At 33.5% G+C, this 16,460-nt stretch overlaps 1 protein-coding gene and 1 long non-coding RNA gene across 2 annotated transcripts in view; one reads left to right on the top strand and one right to left on the bottom strand.

The window, feature by feature from the left end:
- The first annotated feature begins 10 nt into the window (after nucleotides 1-10).
- Nucleotides 11-16,460, top strand: part of LOC125682747 (probable ATP-dependent RNA helicase DDX27) — a 28,967-nt gene continuing 12,517 nt past the window's right edge. The window contains exons 1-9 of the mRNA XM_048923352.2: nucleotides 11-142; nucleotides 428-508; nucleotides 1,625-1,738; nucleotides 1,989-2,076; nucleotides 4,532-4,602; nucleotides 9,821-9,919; nucleotides 13,737-13,842; nucleotides 14,081-14,254; nucleotides 16,158-16,308. Of these exons, the coding sequence (XP_048779309.2) occupies nucleotides 41-142; nucleotides 428-508; nucleotides 1,625-1,738; nucleotides 1,989-2,076; nucleotides 4,532-4,602; nucleotides 9,821-9,919; nucleotides 13,737-13,842; nucleotides 14,081-14,254; nucleotides 16,158-16,308 (986 nt within the window). The 5' untranslated portion in view covers nucleotides 11-40. The remainder of the gene's footprint in view (nucleotides 143-427; nucleotides 509-1,624; nucleotides 1,739-1,988; nucleotides 2,077-4,531; nucleotides 4,603-9,820; nucleotides 9,920-13,736; nucleotides 13,843-14,080; nucleotides 14,255-16,157; nucleotides 16,309-16,460) is intronic.
- LOC125664417 (uncharacterized) lies at nucleotides 4,510-9,513 on the bottom strand. The gene is made up of 2 exons (XR_007365883.2): nucleotides 9,295-9,513; nucleotides 4,510-7,685 (listed from the first exon to the last, which is right to left on the bottom strand). It is a non-coding gene; the product is annotated as an uncharacterized LOC125664417 (long non-coding RNA).

Raw genomic sequence — 16,460 nt, 5'->3', positions numbered from 1 at the left:
TTTAAATTTACGAAAATTCCGGTGATTATATTTTTTAAAGATGGCGGATTTGAGGAAACTCGGGTTCGTAGGGACTATCGGAGAAGACGATGAAATAGAAGTCGAGCCAGAGAGTTCTGATAGCAATGAAGATGAACTACAGGTAAAAATAACTCTATATTATAGAACTTGCACAGTGGTTTTTAATCAGAAATGATAATATTGTTTTAATGATATGTCCACATCTAATAAAGTCGTGTCCACGTGTTTTTGTTTACATTTAGAAAAATCTTCAATCTGATAAACTACACTTAATCAAATGAATCAAGCATTGAGAAAACCATTAGAAGGCTTGTGATTTTGATTCTAATGCAGTTTTTTTTAAAGGCTTTGAATTGATACGCATATTGTTTAGTTTTGATAATTTCATATTTTCTTCTTTTTGTAGACACCTCAAAGACAAAAGAAAAAGAAAAAGGCAAAGAAAAATGATAACGAATTTAACACAAAGTTCAGTTTTACTGATCAGGTAATGTACAGATCAGCAGATACAATGCTATTAGTGTATAACGTTTTAAAGAATTAAATTAATATATAAAGTTTGCAGCTGAACTGATGCACGTATTAAAAGTGCAGCAAGCAGCCTAAGATGTTATTTGCATTGGGAGTTTCTATGATAATGCATGTATTAAAGAAATTGGAAATAACCAGTTACATTAGCTTTTAAAAGTTCGATTATACACCAGACTATGATAGTGGCCTGAACTTTAACAGGTTGGGAAGTTCCGAACGCTTCCCCTACAGCGAGATGTTATCGCGAAAATGCGATTATCCCTCTTTAGCGAGAGTAAATATATTCCTTACAACCGAGAAAAACACTCGTGGAGTACATCTCTTTGTGTTTCACGTAAAAAGAAGAAAAAGTGCTGAAATGTCTGATACTTCTGCAAACGTATAAATCAAAACAAAAACACTGACGGTGTGCATTGGATTTCAGCCTCCTTCCCTCTTACGCAGCAACGTTGATATGAGATTTCTTGATTGTGTTTTCAATTTTATAGTGACAATTCATGTCATGTTGAGTGTGAGTCTCACTTAATCAGCATTACACGGATTTTGACATTATTTTCAATCAAAACAATGAATCACATGTTTTTAAATTACTTTCTTACTTAAGAGGGATAATAGCGTTTTAGCAAGAAGTTCTCGTTATAGGGGAAGTGTTCCCAACCTGTTTGAAGGAAAAAGATGATTTTAATGGACTGTGGATATCGCTCAGTGGGTGACTAGTAATGCACTTTAAATTTGATTCCCATTCCTGCTGAATGCATTTATTTTTAATTCTTCTCCCTCGGGGACTAAAATAATAATATTGTTTATAAATAGTTTGAATTGTGTTAGCAAATATGTATTACTTGTCTGTAATTGAAAATGGAAATCTACCAAGACAGTGTAACAAGAAGATGATTAGCACATGGAAATAAAACATTCTATTCCCAATTCAGCTACATGTTTTGAGAAAGAAAATATTGAATTATTTCAAATGATTCCCCTTCATATCACAATAAATTATTACAAAATGAAGAATTGCCATCATGGGCCTAGGAAACCTCCTCGTGTTCATTTGTGTGTTTGTTAATTGTAGCTTGATCCTTCAGCCAGCTTTGACTTTGATTTTGCCATCCGGCAAGCTAAAAGAAAGCAGCATGCAACCACTTTAGATGAAAAGATTGCCAAAGTTAGAAAGCAACAGAAAAGGGTATGAAAGTAATCATGTAATCTGATTAAAATTATATTTATAGTCCTCTTCTGTACAATATGTGAAGTGGAATCCGAATGTATGTCAAGTCTAATTTTAATTAGATAGGTAATCGTGCAGGTGTCATGTTACGTATTGAAAATCATCATCACAGCTGCGTTTATGAAAGACAATTAGAATAATTTTGATTATTACATGTAATAGGAAATATATGCATAAACATGAAACTGAAAGTAGGACTTATTTCAAGGGAGACGAACCAGAAGTGATAGCTGGAGAGAGTGAGGAAGATGAAATCGAGGAAGATGATGAATCTTCAGATGAGGAAATGAGGACAGGTACACATGTAACTGATTTTGATGTGAATAACAGAGCTCCAGATAACATTTTACCACAAAGAGTATTTTACTCCCTGATTTTCAAATCAAGGAGTATTTTGCTTTTCAGAAATGTATTTTGTAATATACTGGTTATCTTTGCTGTTTTACCACCAATACAGAATTGGATCGTAATCATGTGACTGAGTGTCTGACATATTATATTTCAATACCTCAATGATAAATTAAAAAATCCAAATGACAATGAAGAGTTTTAATAAAAAGAACTACAAAGGATTTTCACCCGTAAATATACAAGTATTAAATAAATGCGTGTCTCCCATTCTCGCAGATGCTTTTAAATATTTATTGAGACAATGCTGCCAGAGCAGCATTTCAGAAAAACTTTTGTTTATCCGGTAACATTTTCTGTACCATGTTTTTAGCAGCAATCATATCATTTGTTTGATAATACAAGTTTTTTTTCTGTGATTTCGACCACACACTACCTCTTTAAGAAAAAAGTATAACAATTAGTCCTATATAGTTGTTTTGAGTTAACTCTTCCAAACTTTCAAAATTCTGATTGTCATTGCGCTATTTCATGTATGAGCAAGCCCTGGGCTAACCTCAATTCCTATGAATAGATAATTCGTATTTATATCATACTACATGTATCACAAGTACGCATTACTTTGGGGGTGTAAAGCGTATTTAAATTCGCTAATGCGTAATTGTACGAATGATTTTCAACTTACATGCGTATAATTGGTAAAATTCAACAAGTATTTACGCTGATACGCACCTTATCTGGAGCTCTGGAATAATATGAATGTTTAACTTGAATTATATAGTATTCCTCACAATACCATTCAACCAGTTTGGTTATTTTTGCTGTAGCTAAATTTTTAGTAATATGGCAGGTTCGTCGGAATTGAAAATTCATAGAAATAAATTCGCAAAAACTTATTTTTTAAGGTACATGTAGCTCCATCCTCATGTGACTTATCAATATTAATGGTTAAAAGTGGAAAAACTTTATTATTTTCCATTCAATATAGTTTAATTTAATTAATAACCAAAGAAAATGTATATGTTGCCACCTTTTTATACGTCCGTCTTTAGACGGGACGTATTATGGTACAGCGATGTCTGTATGTCCATCCGTCCGTCCCTTCGGGGTTTTCTCTTTATAATTTCATTTCCCTTTCACATATCATGCTGACACTTGCTGTGTAGCTTCTTTGTGGGTCACTCTAGATCATACTGCAATTTTGATCCATTTTGACCTTTTTTCCAGGAGTTTTGCCCCTTTATTTGGAAATAATTATTATATGGAGGGTACATAATTTGTCCACCCTACTCCTCCCACAGTTTTCAAGTGAGAGCCTTCTTATTTTGTTGAGTGTTTGTATGGGTATTGAAGATGTACATGTGGGATGGATTTTGATTTATGGAGGGTACATAATTTGTCTGCCCAACTCCTCCCACAGTTTTCAAGTGAGGACCTTCTTATTTTGTGGAGTGTTTGTATAGGTACTGATCTAAGATGTGCATGTGGAATGGATTTTCATTTTCTACAATTTTTGAGAAAATTACAGGTTGTTGAACTTAAATGTAGTCTATTTTGAAATTAATATTCTATGGAGGGTACATAATTCGTCCGTTCAACTCCTCCCACAGTTTTCAAATGAGGACCATCTTATTTTGTGGAGTGTTTGTATGGGTATTGAAGATGTGCATCTGGGGAAGGATTTTGATTTTCTTCCATTTTTGAAAAAATTTCAGGTTGTTGAACGTGGTCCATTTTGAGAAAATCTTGATTTTTAAGCTAAGGCCCTTTGTTCATATGAAAGTTTGTCACAGCGTCATGATGGCTGATACTACCTGAAGCAAAGTTATACAAATTATAGCACAAGAAAAACACCCTATGTAAGCATTTCACGGGCGTATTATGTACCGTTTGCGGTACTCTTGTTAAAGATGTCAGACATACAAAAACAGAAGTCTACATCAACATAAGAAAATCACACATTTTCGTTAAACAGAATAATAAAAATAGATAAAAACTTGTTGAAATGACAAAATTTAAATATCAACAGTTTTAAAAAAAAACGGCTAATTCATAAATATGTATAGATTGATTGTGGATATTAGGGAAACCAATGTATAATAGACATCCACTAGAGGAAATTCCAGCAGAGGAGTTATTGCCCTTGACAACATTTTTTTAATTATAATTAATTGATTATCTATGGGAAATATAAACTTTTTCAGTATTTATAGTTTACCAGATTTTTTATCATACCCAGTGAATAAAATTCCTCAGAAAGATATATTTCTATCATGCGCAGGATCGATCAACCTTAAGCAAAACTGTTATGCTCAGAAATACCTGTGAAAGAATTTGACCCAAATTCACAAAAAATACCTCCACAAAATTTTTCAGATTGATGGCACGTATCATTTTTTGCAGACACTGTCAAAACAAAGGAAAAGAAAAAGAAAAAAAGCAAGAAGAAAAAATCGTACTCAGACAGTGAGGAGGTAGGCATTCTGCTGACATCTTTACAACTCCAATTTTTGTTGGAGCTCTAGATAATATATAATATGTTTCACCATTACTTCTGGTGAGAAATATACTGGGATAATTAATTTAGAATTTTTTTTACAATAGCTAAGGACAAAATGCAATGCTTTAGCCTAATTAGAAGATCTGAATACATTATATTGATATTTCTTCACTCTCAGGCACTCTTATGCTTCGAAATCATAGAAAGTACATGAGATACAAAATTTCATTGAGATGCAAAGTTAATAGTAGTATCCAAATTATTTTGAAATCTAGCAAGCAGAAAATGTTTCAATATATTGAACATTTGTTTACACCAAAACTGCATTGCTTCACTGAAGGTTTTAATACAGAAAATAGATTTAAGAAGATCAAGCTGATTTTTCCTCCATTGCATGTATGAAGTAGTACAAATAGAACGAACATTTGTCCCTGATTATCATATTTGCAATGAAAGAGAAACCTACTTAAATGCAATGAAAGGACTAAGACCATGTTTAGCTATATCGGCCCTGTGGTGTGTTAAAAAATAAAGCAGAATGAATTGAAATAAAATTGTTATCATTTGATAATATAATCTTTATACCATCGCGACGTACCAAGATTTCCCCGCCAAAACGTCAGCTTGTGGAATTCTATACAAGACAAAACCGGTATCGGTCTGGTTTTCTGCAGAAATATCCACTTTTTTCAAATTTAGTCATATAATTCATATAAAACACGACCTTCGATCCAGAAACTGACTGTAGTCTATCAAAATCTATCAATACAAATAAATTTTGCACGAACGATTTTTTGGATCGAAAGGTGTGCTGTTGATGAATATCAACTTTGAATTAAATCAAGAGCAATCCGGAATTATTTATTTTTGTGAGAGTTGTGGGTATTTTATTAATTATGTTGCTTTGAAAAATTAAAACAATATACTTATGTGGAGTTTACATCATTTCCATGCAGAATACACCCCTATGTGGTGTTTTTATCACAGGTTTGTGCAGGATATTCTAAAAGCTATAGAATTTTGATGCGTAAACAAACGAATCTGCTGTCCGACAAACTGGACCTTCAATGCTATAGAAAGTTTTTATTTAGACGACACCAACAGAATTACTAAGATCAAAATGAAAAGAATTTATAGAACATGCATTGATATAACTAAAACTATTGCCGATATATCGAAAGTATAACGTTAACTAGGGCAAGTAAATGTATAAAGGATTTTTGAGCAAATGACATCATAGACGTCGTAGCTTAGTGGTAGAGAGCCCGTCCTTCAATCGGGAGATCCGGGTTCAATTCCTACCCGTGTCAAATTTTTTTTTTTTAAATCATACTGTTAACTACATTTTTCTTTGCGTTATTGAAAAATTAATTTCTTTCAAGACACTGAAGATGAAATCATACCTGAATACAAATAAAAATCAATAGGCCTATGCAATCACAGAACACCAAGAAAATATGCAAGGATTACAGATTACATTTTTTTTAAATTCATTGAAAAAAAAACCCAAAATACTTTATTTTCGGACTTGATTTTATTTCAAAGTATGAACCAGCAAAAGATAATGGAAAGGAAAGTTTTTCCAATGCATCTAATGTACAGAAGAAAAGTCAGAAAAAATGTGAATCCATTAGCTATTCGTCATTTCCTGCAGAGTAAGAACTTTCTTGTTGAAACCACCACATGCTATATTGTGTAGCAAGTGTAGACATGTGTGTCAGTAAATTCACATCCAACAAATTTGTCACAACCAATCTCGGCCACTTCCTGAGACAAAGTCTCTATAGACAATTTCAATACCTCTCGACAGAACCAGGCCTGGGGAAATGGTAATTAAATGACAGCCAGTTTCAATGTAATGGGGGTGTAATGAACCATTTTTGCATTACAAGTAATGGTAATGTAATGCATACTGTACTGCACATTATTTTTCATTACATTTACACTACTTCAAATATTTTATGATATTTTGAAGATTTAGAATAATTCATTATATTAGTGATTGACTGAAGCATTTGAAACATTGATGACAATCAAATGCAATGAATAACTTAATAGATATGTTTCCTAACATTGCTGAATATTTTGTGTACTTATATTAAAAATCATAATACAGAAATAATTTTTCTGCCATTTCTTTAATATCTGACAGTATGTTATGTAAATGTGTAATGTAAATTCACTCTCAAGTAATGTAATACATTATATTTCAAAATAGGAGTAATGGTAATGTGAAATTTTCTAGGTAATGTAAGGCGTTACATTGCTATGTAATTGACCTCAAGCCTGGATAGAACACCTTCTCATGCATATATGCAAGTGCCTTGGACCCCAACTTGTCATTTCCTCTTTTACAAGATTTTCAGCATTTCTTCATAGAGATCATAATTCCAACTGCAAGGTGTCCAAGATGATGAATTCTGACCTGACCAGTGTTTTTGACAATTTGTTAACTTTTGACTCTACACTTTTTATCAGGACAACCATTCTTGAACTCATTCAAAAAGTACATTTATTATGACATTCATAATTCAACATGCAGATTTTTATTTGAATCATCAAATATAAATTCTTCCAATTAATAACACACACCCCCCCCCCAAAAAAACCACTTTAAAAACCTCCACAGGTATATTTCAAATGACATAGAATGATGGTATCAGGATGTCTCTGGAAGTGCCATGGGTTAATAAGGGTTAAACTTCAGAGTCGACATGTTTCTTCCAAGCAATATAGTCTTGTTTGGATCCAGTTTTTCCAGTTCTGATATAACTGCCTGATACTGTACAATGTTGGTGTCAATCTGGTCCCCCCATTGTGGGAATCTGTTTCCACATAACTGCTGTATAATCTGGTACCTTGCTATTGGCAGGCACAACAAGGAAGCTATTCCTGCAGTGATGTCCAACACTTATCCGCATGTGTCACTGATGCCACTATCATTGATGAATCTGATGGCAGTGATGATAGCATTATTGAGGAGTAGGAATATGGATTCTTGTCAATCTGATTCATGTCACCCTTGCCATAAATTTTTGCTGTACATATTATATCATCCTGAAATTCAAATTACTCCAGTATTATATCATTATCAAAACTATATCATAAATGAAAGGTGAAGATAACAAACAGTGATCAATCTCATAACTCCTACAAACAATACAAAATAGATAATTGGGCAAACACGGACCCTTGTATTATAATATTCATATAAAAGTTGTACTTTCATGCCCTCATGTATTTTCATTGATATAGAATTCAGAAAAATTACATTTATGTATTCGGTGGGAGATTGACATGTCTCCAACTAAACAATAGAGGACAGTTTAGCTACATATACATTTCTGCGTAAATAATTATATACAAACATTTCATTTGAATTTGATTCCCCATCTAATAATTTTTGTTGTAGCTAATGTTGATATATTATCTTTAATACTTCACAATTATCAGCAAATTCTCAAAATATTTTTATCTTTCATACTCTTTCTTGTGGTAGATGTATGGAAAAATTTAATATTCAATAATATAAAGGAGATTTAAGCTAACAAAAAATTATATGCTTAAATCATGGTAGTACTCATGAAATTCAACATTCTCTAAACGATTCTATGTCTAATCCCAATGCAGGCATGTAAGTTGTAAGCGTAATTGTTGAAATTAAGTTTGACATGTTTACAATTTATCTTGAAATAAGGCATATTTAAATTATAAAACCAAACTGTTCTTATGATTTTCCTGGCTTAATGGTGCTTTTAAGTATTTAAAAATTATTGAATGTAAAAATCATTCCGACTTTTCTAATCCATGTTTCCGCGTAAGGCCAAAAAAAATATATATATGTTAATTGGTTTCCACTTTCCCGACCTACCCTAATAAAAAATTTCTGTTGACCCTAACACATTTTTTTCTATTCTCACAGATTTTGCAAACGTCATCACTACAACAAGAATATATTTATTGACTTATGAAGTTATTTATTATGCACTAATACCAGACAGATTCCAAAACACAGAAACAGTTTTTGTTTACAGTAAATTGAAGAAATGTATCGATTCATCATATAACTTTTATTTGATTACTAAATAATCACTAAGTTAAGTTTAAACATAGTAGAATACTAGAATACCAAATCATTCGAAAATTATTCAACCTATAACCCCCCACAGGCCTACATGTTACCCCAGAGACATATACCATTATGGAAATATACATCTATATACAATTATATGTCTCTTTAACCTATACAAATACTTTTTAGACCATACAATGATACATGGAAAGTTCAAAGTGTAAAGTGAGTCAAACATCATGTAAGAAAATTCAAATAGACCCGAGAAGGTCATGCACTCGGAATTGAAAATGGCATGATCGTGAAACAGCTGATTTTTCTGATCAGCTGATATACATACAATTTTAAATCTTAACAATATATAATTATAATAGATAAACAATAAATATATGTTGACAACAGTTAACAGATTTGTTGTGGGATTTCCAACAGCCCAATGCGTGAATATTATGAGTTTATGTCAACACACCACAGGCGCACCATACTATACGTTCCATGCGACTTGTTTATTATTTTTAAGAGCAATTGGTACACCTATTTGGTTATACAGTTTAACGAGTAGAGGTGAAGTATATTCATATTTCTAAAACTTACGTTGAAATGCGATGAGTACATCCTCTGCAACTTCCACGAACAGCGCAAACAGGCTAACGGCGCCGCGTGTGAAAATGGCCGAATGAAGGATTGAAAAATATGGTGTGCCATTCGGGCTATAAGTAAAATAACCTTCTTGCGTATTTGGGAAAGAAAATTTCTTTTTCAAGATCTTATTATATATTAAACCACTCATTGCATAATCATGTTTTACAATACGTTACCACTTCTAATAATATATAGCAACGTTGTATGACGCAATCTTAAAAAGTAGCGCAAATTATAGGATTTATACTAGTAATGTAAACCTAAAAATTGTGTTCTTTCACCAACTCTACATATAAAAGCCAGTACATTACAGGAAAAGAACATGTTAGAGAATATTTCTAATGAAACAGTATTCACTTTGGACGTTAGGCCGAATTTTGATAAACATGGTCTTAGTCCTTTCTAAGAGTGTTTAGAAATGATGTAATCATTTTGCATAACATTGGATGAAAGCTATGTATTTATGATGTATTTAAAGGAAAAGGAAAAAGAAAAAGTGGAGTTTTCAGAAACTGTGGATTCCTATGATGAGAAGTTAACATTTCAGGACATGAATGTTTCTCGTCCACTCATGAAGGTTAGAAAAGAATTACATGTATTACAGTGAAAATTCATTGAGAAGTAAAATAGGTAACATTGAAAATGTTACAAAGCAGTGATAATCAGCATCAGAAACCCACGGGTGATTACGCTTCATTCCTGCTCGCTCGTTCTCATTAATAAACTTTTTAAAATATCATCCAATCAAAGTAATCGTTATAGTAACGGAACTCTTCTATTTTTAAAGGTAGCATTAACTTAACTTTGCTATCACAACAGTTGTATACCGAAATTGTGCTGAAAGTGTCTTTTTGATTGGACCGATTTGCTCAGGGTGTATGATGAGCACCCAATCAAATTGCCTCATTAATTATTCATGAGAACAAGTGATAAGGAATGAATGGACCCACGAGTGATGGAGAGAGGAGTGAAGCGTAATCAAACATGGGTTTCCAATGATGCAGTGATATTAAATATTCATCACTAATTTGGGCCCTATCTATAGACAGGAACCCTATAGTGATCAGCCTGTGTGTCCATGCAGGTGTCTGTGCATTGCCAACTATCCAAATTTTTTCTTTCCCTGCATTTAATACTATTTTAAAGTTGAAAATGTATACATGAACTTATATCAATGGGTTTGAGTTTGGACTTCATTGACTTACTTTCAAAAGAGTTATGGACCTTGAACTTAGCAAACATGGATTTTGACAGTTTTGCAGGCTTTTTTGTCTCTCCCTGCAGCTATTGATTGAAAATTAATATATTTTAACTTACTGTAAACCAACTTTTATTCGCAACAACTTCATCTCACGATTTTCCAGTGATGAACTGGTTCACGGTGACTATTTTTCATGACCGACATTATCTTAAACATTAGTGTTGAATAATCGGAAAAATTTCATAATCGGTCTTGACTGGAAGAACAGTCAGTATCCATCAGTAATTGATATAATCGGTATTTACATGCTTTTAATAAATATTTATTACAGTGATTTTTTTTTAAGCCCCATTTTGGCTCCAAATTTCGACCCTTTCCCCTCCTAAAAATTGTCAATTTTTCCCCAATTTAGCATGCATTTTTCCCAATAATAAAATTCTGAAAGAAAAATGTATTTGAAAAAAATAAATATTCAATGTGAATTATATACATACGACTTAACAAAGAGTTATGGGAATGGTGATTTGGATAGAATATAGTTCAAGTTCAAAATTTTAGAAGGTAAAAGAAAATTAGATGTGTAAAATAAAGATAATATAATGTTTGATATGATTTTAAAACTTATTTACGATAAAATTGGTTTTTCCCATTTTGACTGAAATGTCGACAATTTTTCCCAATTCGAAAGCCACAGGACCCTTGTGAAAAATGTAGAAAAATCACTGTATTATTTTGGGGTTATTTCTTTTTAGTTTTATGCCCGGATATGTGCAACATACACACATCTAGATATTAGCCTATTAATCCTAACGAAGAATGAAATGTGTTTTCTCTAGCCATAAATAAAGATTGGCTTTACTTTTAAAGGAAAAAAATCCAGACGTCTGACTTGGGTTTCCCTGGTTTGGGATATATGTTTGATTTTTATATATCAAGTTCTTAACTAATCTGAAATTCCTCTGACTGTTAACCCCGCTTTCATATCGAGACATGTGCATGGGAGATTCAGAGCGGACTCCACTCTAGCTAATTGTTAACTTAAACTATCACTTTCCATGTTGTTTTAATGGCACCCATTGTTGATATATATTGTAACTATTACAGACTGCCATTGATTTTGATATTGTATATCTAAAAAAATGTGGTATATTTGTTGAAGTCATCAATGATAAATGTGAACAGATGGTATGTGGAGAGTAACACACACAAGATAAATGTGAACAGATGGTATGTGGAGAGTAACACACACAAGATAAATGTGAACAGATGGTATGTGGAGAGTAACACACACAAGATAAATGTGAACAGATGGTATGTGGAAAGTAACACACACAAGATAAATGTGAACAGATGGTATGTGGAAAGTAACACACACAAGATAAATGTGAACAGATGGTATGTGGAAAGTAACACACACAAGATAAATGTGAACAGATGGTATGTGGAAAGTAACACACACAAGATAAATGTGAACAGATGGTATGTGGAAAGTAACACACACAAGATAAATGTGAACAGATGGTATGTGGAGAGTAACACACACAAGATAAATGTGAACAGATGGTATGTGGAAAGTAACACACACAAGATAAATGTGAACAGATGGTATGTGGAAAGTAACACACACAAGATAAATGTGAACAGATGGTATGTGGAAAGTAACACACACAAGATAAATGTGAACAGATGGTATGTGGAGAGTAACACACACAAGATAAATGTGAACAGATGGTATGTGGAAAGTAACACACACAAGATAAATGTGAACAGATGGTATGTGGAAAGTAACACACACAAGATAAATGTGAACAGATGGTATGTGGAAAGTAACACACACAAGATAAATGTGAACAGATGGTATGTGGAAAGTAACACACACAAGATAAATGTGAACAGATGGTATGTGGAGTAACACACACAAGATAAATGTGAACAGATGGTATGTGGAGAGTAACACACACAAGATAAATGTGAACAGATGGTATGTGGAGAGTAACACACACAAGATAAATGTGAACAGATGGTATGTGGAAAGTAACACACACAAGATAAATGTGAACAGATGGTATGTGGAAAGTAACACACACAAGATAAATGTGAACAGATGGTATGTGGAAAGTAACACACACAAGATAAATGTGAACAGATGGTATGTGGAAAGTAACACACACAAGATAAATGTGAACAGATGGTATGTGGAAAGTAACACACACAAGATAAATGTGAACAGATGGTATGTGGAGTAACACACACAAGATAAATGTGAACAGATGGTATGTGGAAAGTAACACACACAAGATAAATGTGAACAGATGGTATGTGGAAAGTAACACACACAAGATAAATGTGAACAGATGGTATGTGGAAAGTAACACACACAAGATAAATGTGAACAGATGGTATGTGGAAAGTAACACACACAAGATAAATGTGAACAGATGGTATGTGGAGTAACACACACAAGATAAATGTGAACAGATGGTATGTGGAAAGTAACACACACAAGATAAATGTGAACAGATGGTATGTGGAGAGTAACACACACAAGATAAATGTGAACAGATGGTATGTGGAAAGTAACACACACAAGATAAATGTGAACAGATGGTATGTGGAAAGTAACACACACAAGATAAATGTGAACAGATGGTATGTGGAAAGTAACACACACAAGATAAATGTGAACAGATGGTATGTGGAAAGTAACACACACAAGATAAATGTGAACAGATGGTATGTGGAAAGTAACACACACAAGATAAATGTGAACAGATGGTATGTGGAGTAACACACACAAGATAAATGTGAACAGATGGTATGTGGAGAGTAACACACACAAGATAGAACAGTGCTAGAAATTGTTCCTTCTACTGAATATTCGAATATTCTCATCAAATATATGTTGACGAATCATCGACAATTTTGACATCCCTAATTTGTATTCATATAGTCCTTTTAATAATGGGTTTTTTTTGCTGGTAAAATAGCATTTATTCTCTATCAGACAAGAAACTGAGGACTAAATCAGTCTTGTTGTGACAATGAGGCAGTCCATATAACACAATTCTGTAATTTTAAAGAAGCTAGTTTTAAGTTCTTCGATGTAATTTTATCATTGATAAACAAAAGAAGCAGTGTTATTTAATTAGATAACATTCTGATTACTGTTCTGAACAATGTGATGTCACTACAGGGCCTGGGTCATATGAACTTTTCTAAGCCCACACCAATCCAGGCTGCGACCATTCCAGTAGCTCTTCTCGGTCGAGATCTCTGTGCCTGTGCTGTAACGGGATCAGGTACATAAATATAACATTTTATACCAAATTGAGTGTAATTCTATCATTGTCAAAGCTCATGCATTTTATTTTATATACATGTACATATGAATTGTTATTCAGACGAAGATTTTGTAAGTTAATATTGATACATTGTAAAATGGTATTAATCATGATGATTGCCAAGTAAAAGTGTTTACCAAATAGAATTTGCGGTTTGCTGAGATGTAATAATAACCTGTAAAGTTGATTTTGTTAGGTAAAACTGTGGCATTTATGCTTCCCATTCTGGAACGCTTGATGTACCGAACTCAACAGGTAGCAGCGACGCGAGTCCTTGTGCTGGTACCCACCAGAGAGTTGGCTGTTCAAGTCCACACTGTTGCCCGACAGTTAGCACAATTTACCAACATAGACATTGTCTTATCAGCTGGTATGTTTCCAACATAAAGAGCTTTTTCATTGAATTTCCTCCATTGCTTCTCTTTTATCGCAATTCACCTTTGAATTAGAACGCTTTGGCCGATATAGTATTGCGTTGTGTGACGACACAATTGAATCTGTTTGTAATACAATTGCGAAATGCAACAGAAACTCTCATTGGTCCATATGTATAAGTCCGCCCAAATTCCCTTATACGGGAGTAGTCAGCATTTGAAAACATGACGGCCAGATGCTAGATGGAAAAAAAACTTCAAAGGAAGAAAGAGAAAAAGTTGTATTCTTGTGTTGTTGTCTCATAAATGTAATATAAAAAAAATCCTAACATATTTTCCTACTATACTTGTGTCCAAACTTACCTTCAAATATTTATTAAAGCCCCATACGACCCAAAGACTCGATCACAGCTTTTGATGATTTCGTTCGTAGACATAGCCATGTTAGGTAGCCAGTCAATTCGAATCCCGGTTCATTTCCATATTGGCACAATAGCGTCTAGATGTGTACTAATACCCCACAAATATTTTAGCTAAATTGTTTAAATAATATACCACCCCAATCCTATTAAATGATAATTATTCAAATAGCTAAACTCACGGCAGTGCGGCTTTCATTAGTCATGAGCGGCCGCCGCGCCGGCCGGTCTCCATCTAATGTCCTTATGTAGCATATTCGTTCATCTACAGCTTATTTTACCTTTACAAAAACTGGTACAAAAATGTTTTAATTTCTATTAATTATTCGTGATGATAATAAATGAAGAGCGAATACATAACTTACAACCGATTTTATGAATAGATACAATAGCAAGAGTTCGAATTGACCAGCTACCTAACATAGCTACGTCAACAAACGAAATCATTTGAAGCTGCGTGTTTTCGGGTGGTGTGTGGCTTTAATGAATATTTGAAGGTATGTTTGGACGCAAGTATATAGTAGGAAAATATGTTTAGATTTTTTTATATTGAGTTTATGAGACAGCAACACAAGAATACACCGATTTCAGGCCTCAACCGTCTGCAGCTTTTTGTGACCCGTAAATCGAAGGTTTTTATAAGAGGTGGGTCTTTTCAGAGAGCTATGTACAGTTCTCCAGCTACACTGAATCCGCTCGAGAAAGTGGGCGGGCTGTAATCGGCCAATGAAAACTCTTGTTGTATTACATCAAACATGTCATTCAAATTGTTCAATCGTCTCATTCAATTGTGTCGTCACACAACGCAATACTATATCAGGTAAAGCGTTCTAATTCAAAGGTGAATTGCGATAAGACACATTATTTGAAATATTCATTTACACGTACACAATTGAATGTTGATATCTTGTGTGTTATCCCCTCACATCAAAGCTGTGGATGGATAGTACATTTTTAACTTGCCCATATGCATTCATTCGTGAGTTTGTTTGAGGTTGAAGTAATATTCTTATCTGGTTTTATCAAATTTTTCGGAATGTTACTGTATCTTGTATCAAGATCTTGGTCCTATTGGTTTTGAAGGTCAGTTTGTAAAGGTCAAGGTTACAGAAGGAGATGCATAAGTTTGAGTGTATTTGGTTTATACATTTCTAGTTAATGAGCATGTAGGAATGTTGTCTTTAGGTTTTTGTTGGTTGTGAATTTTAAATGATATGGTGATTACAGAGCACTTTTGGAAATATACCTTGCTTTGATGGGATATCCTGCTTATGTAGTTGTGTGTATAGGCTGTTTGTTTATGAGCTGTGTGTATAGTTTGTTTGTTTATGAGCCGTGTGTATGGGCTGTTTGTTTATGAGCCATGTGTATAGTTTGTTTGTTTATGAGCCATGTGTATAGTTTGTTTGTTTATGAGTCGTGTGCATAGTTTGTTTGTTTATGAGCCGAGTGTATAGGCTGTTTTGTTTGATATTGACAGGTGGATTAGATGTAAAAGCACAAGAAGCAGCCCTACGCATGAATCCAGATGTCGTTATAGCAACTCCTGGAAGACTGATTGATCACCTGCACAATTCTCCAAACTTCTCTCTCAGAAATATAGAAATTCTAGTGTTAGATGAGGCAGACAGGTATGGTGTTTACATTTTTAAAAAATACATATCTTGTAGTAAACATGCAGTCTTGTTGTTCTCTCGCAATTCTTTGCAAGAGGGGATATCATATAGTAACAGGTCCATTTGCGTTTGTTTGTGTTGGTGGGTGTGTTTGTGTAAGTGTGCCA

This window comes from Ostrea edulis, chromosome 1, assembly GCF_947568905.1.
Source record: "Ostrea edulis chromosome 1, xbOstEdul1.1, whole genome shotgun sequence".
Classification (NCBI taxonomy): domain Eukaryota; kingdom Metazoa; phylum Mollusca; class Bivalvia; order Ostreida; family Ostreidae; genus Ostrea; species Ostrea edulis.
This window is presented reverse-complemented; position numbering and strand designations above follow the sequence as displayed.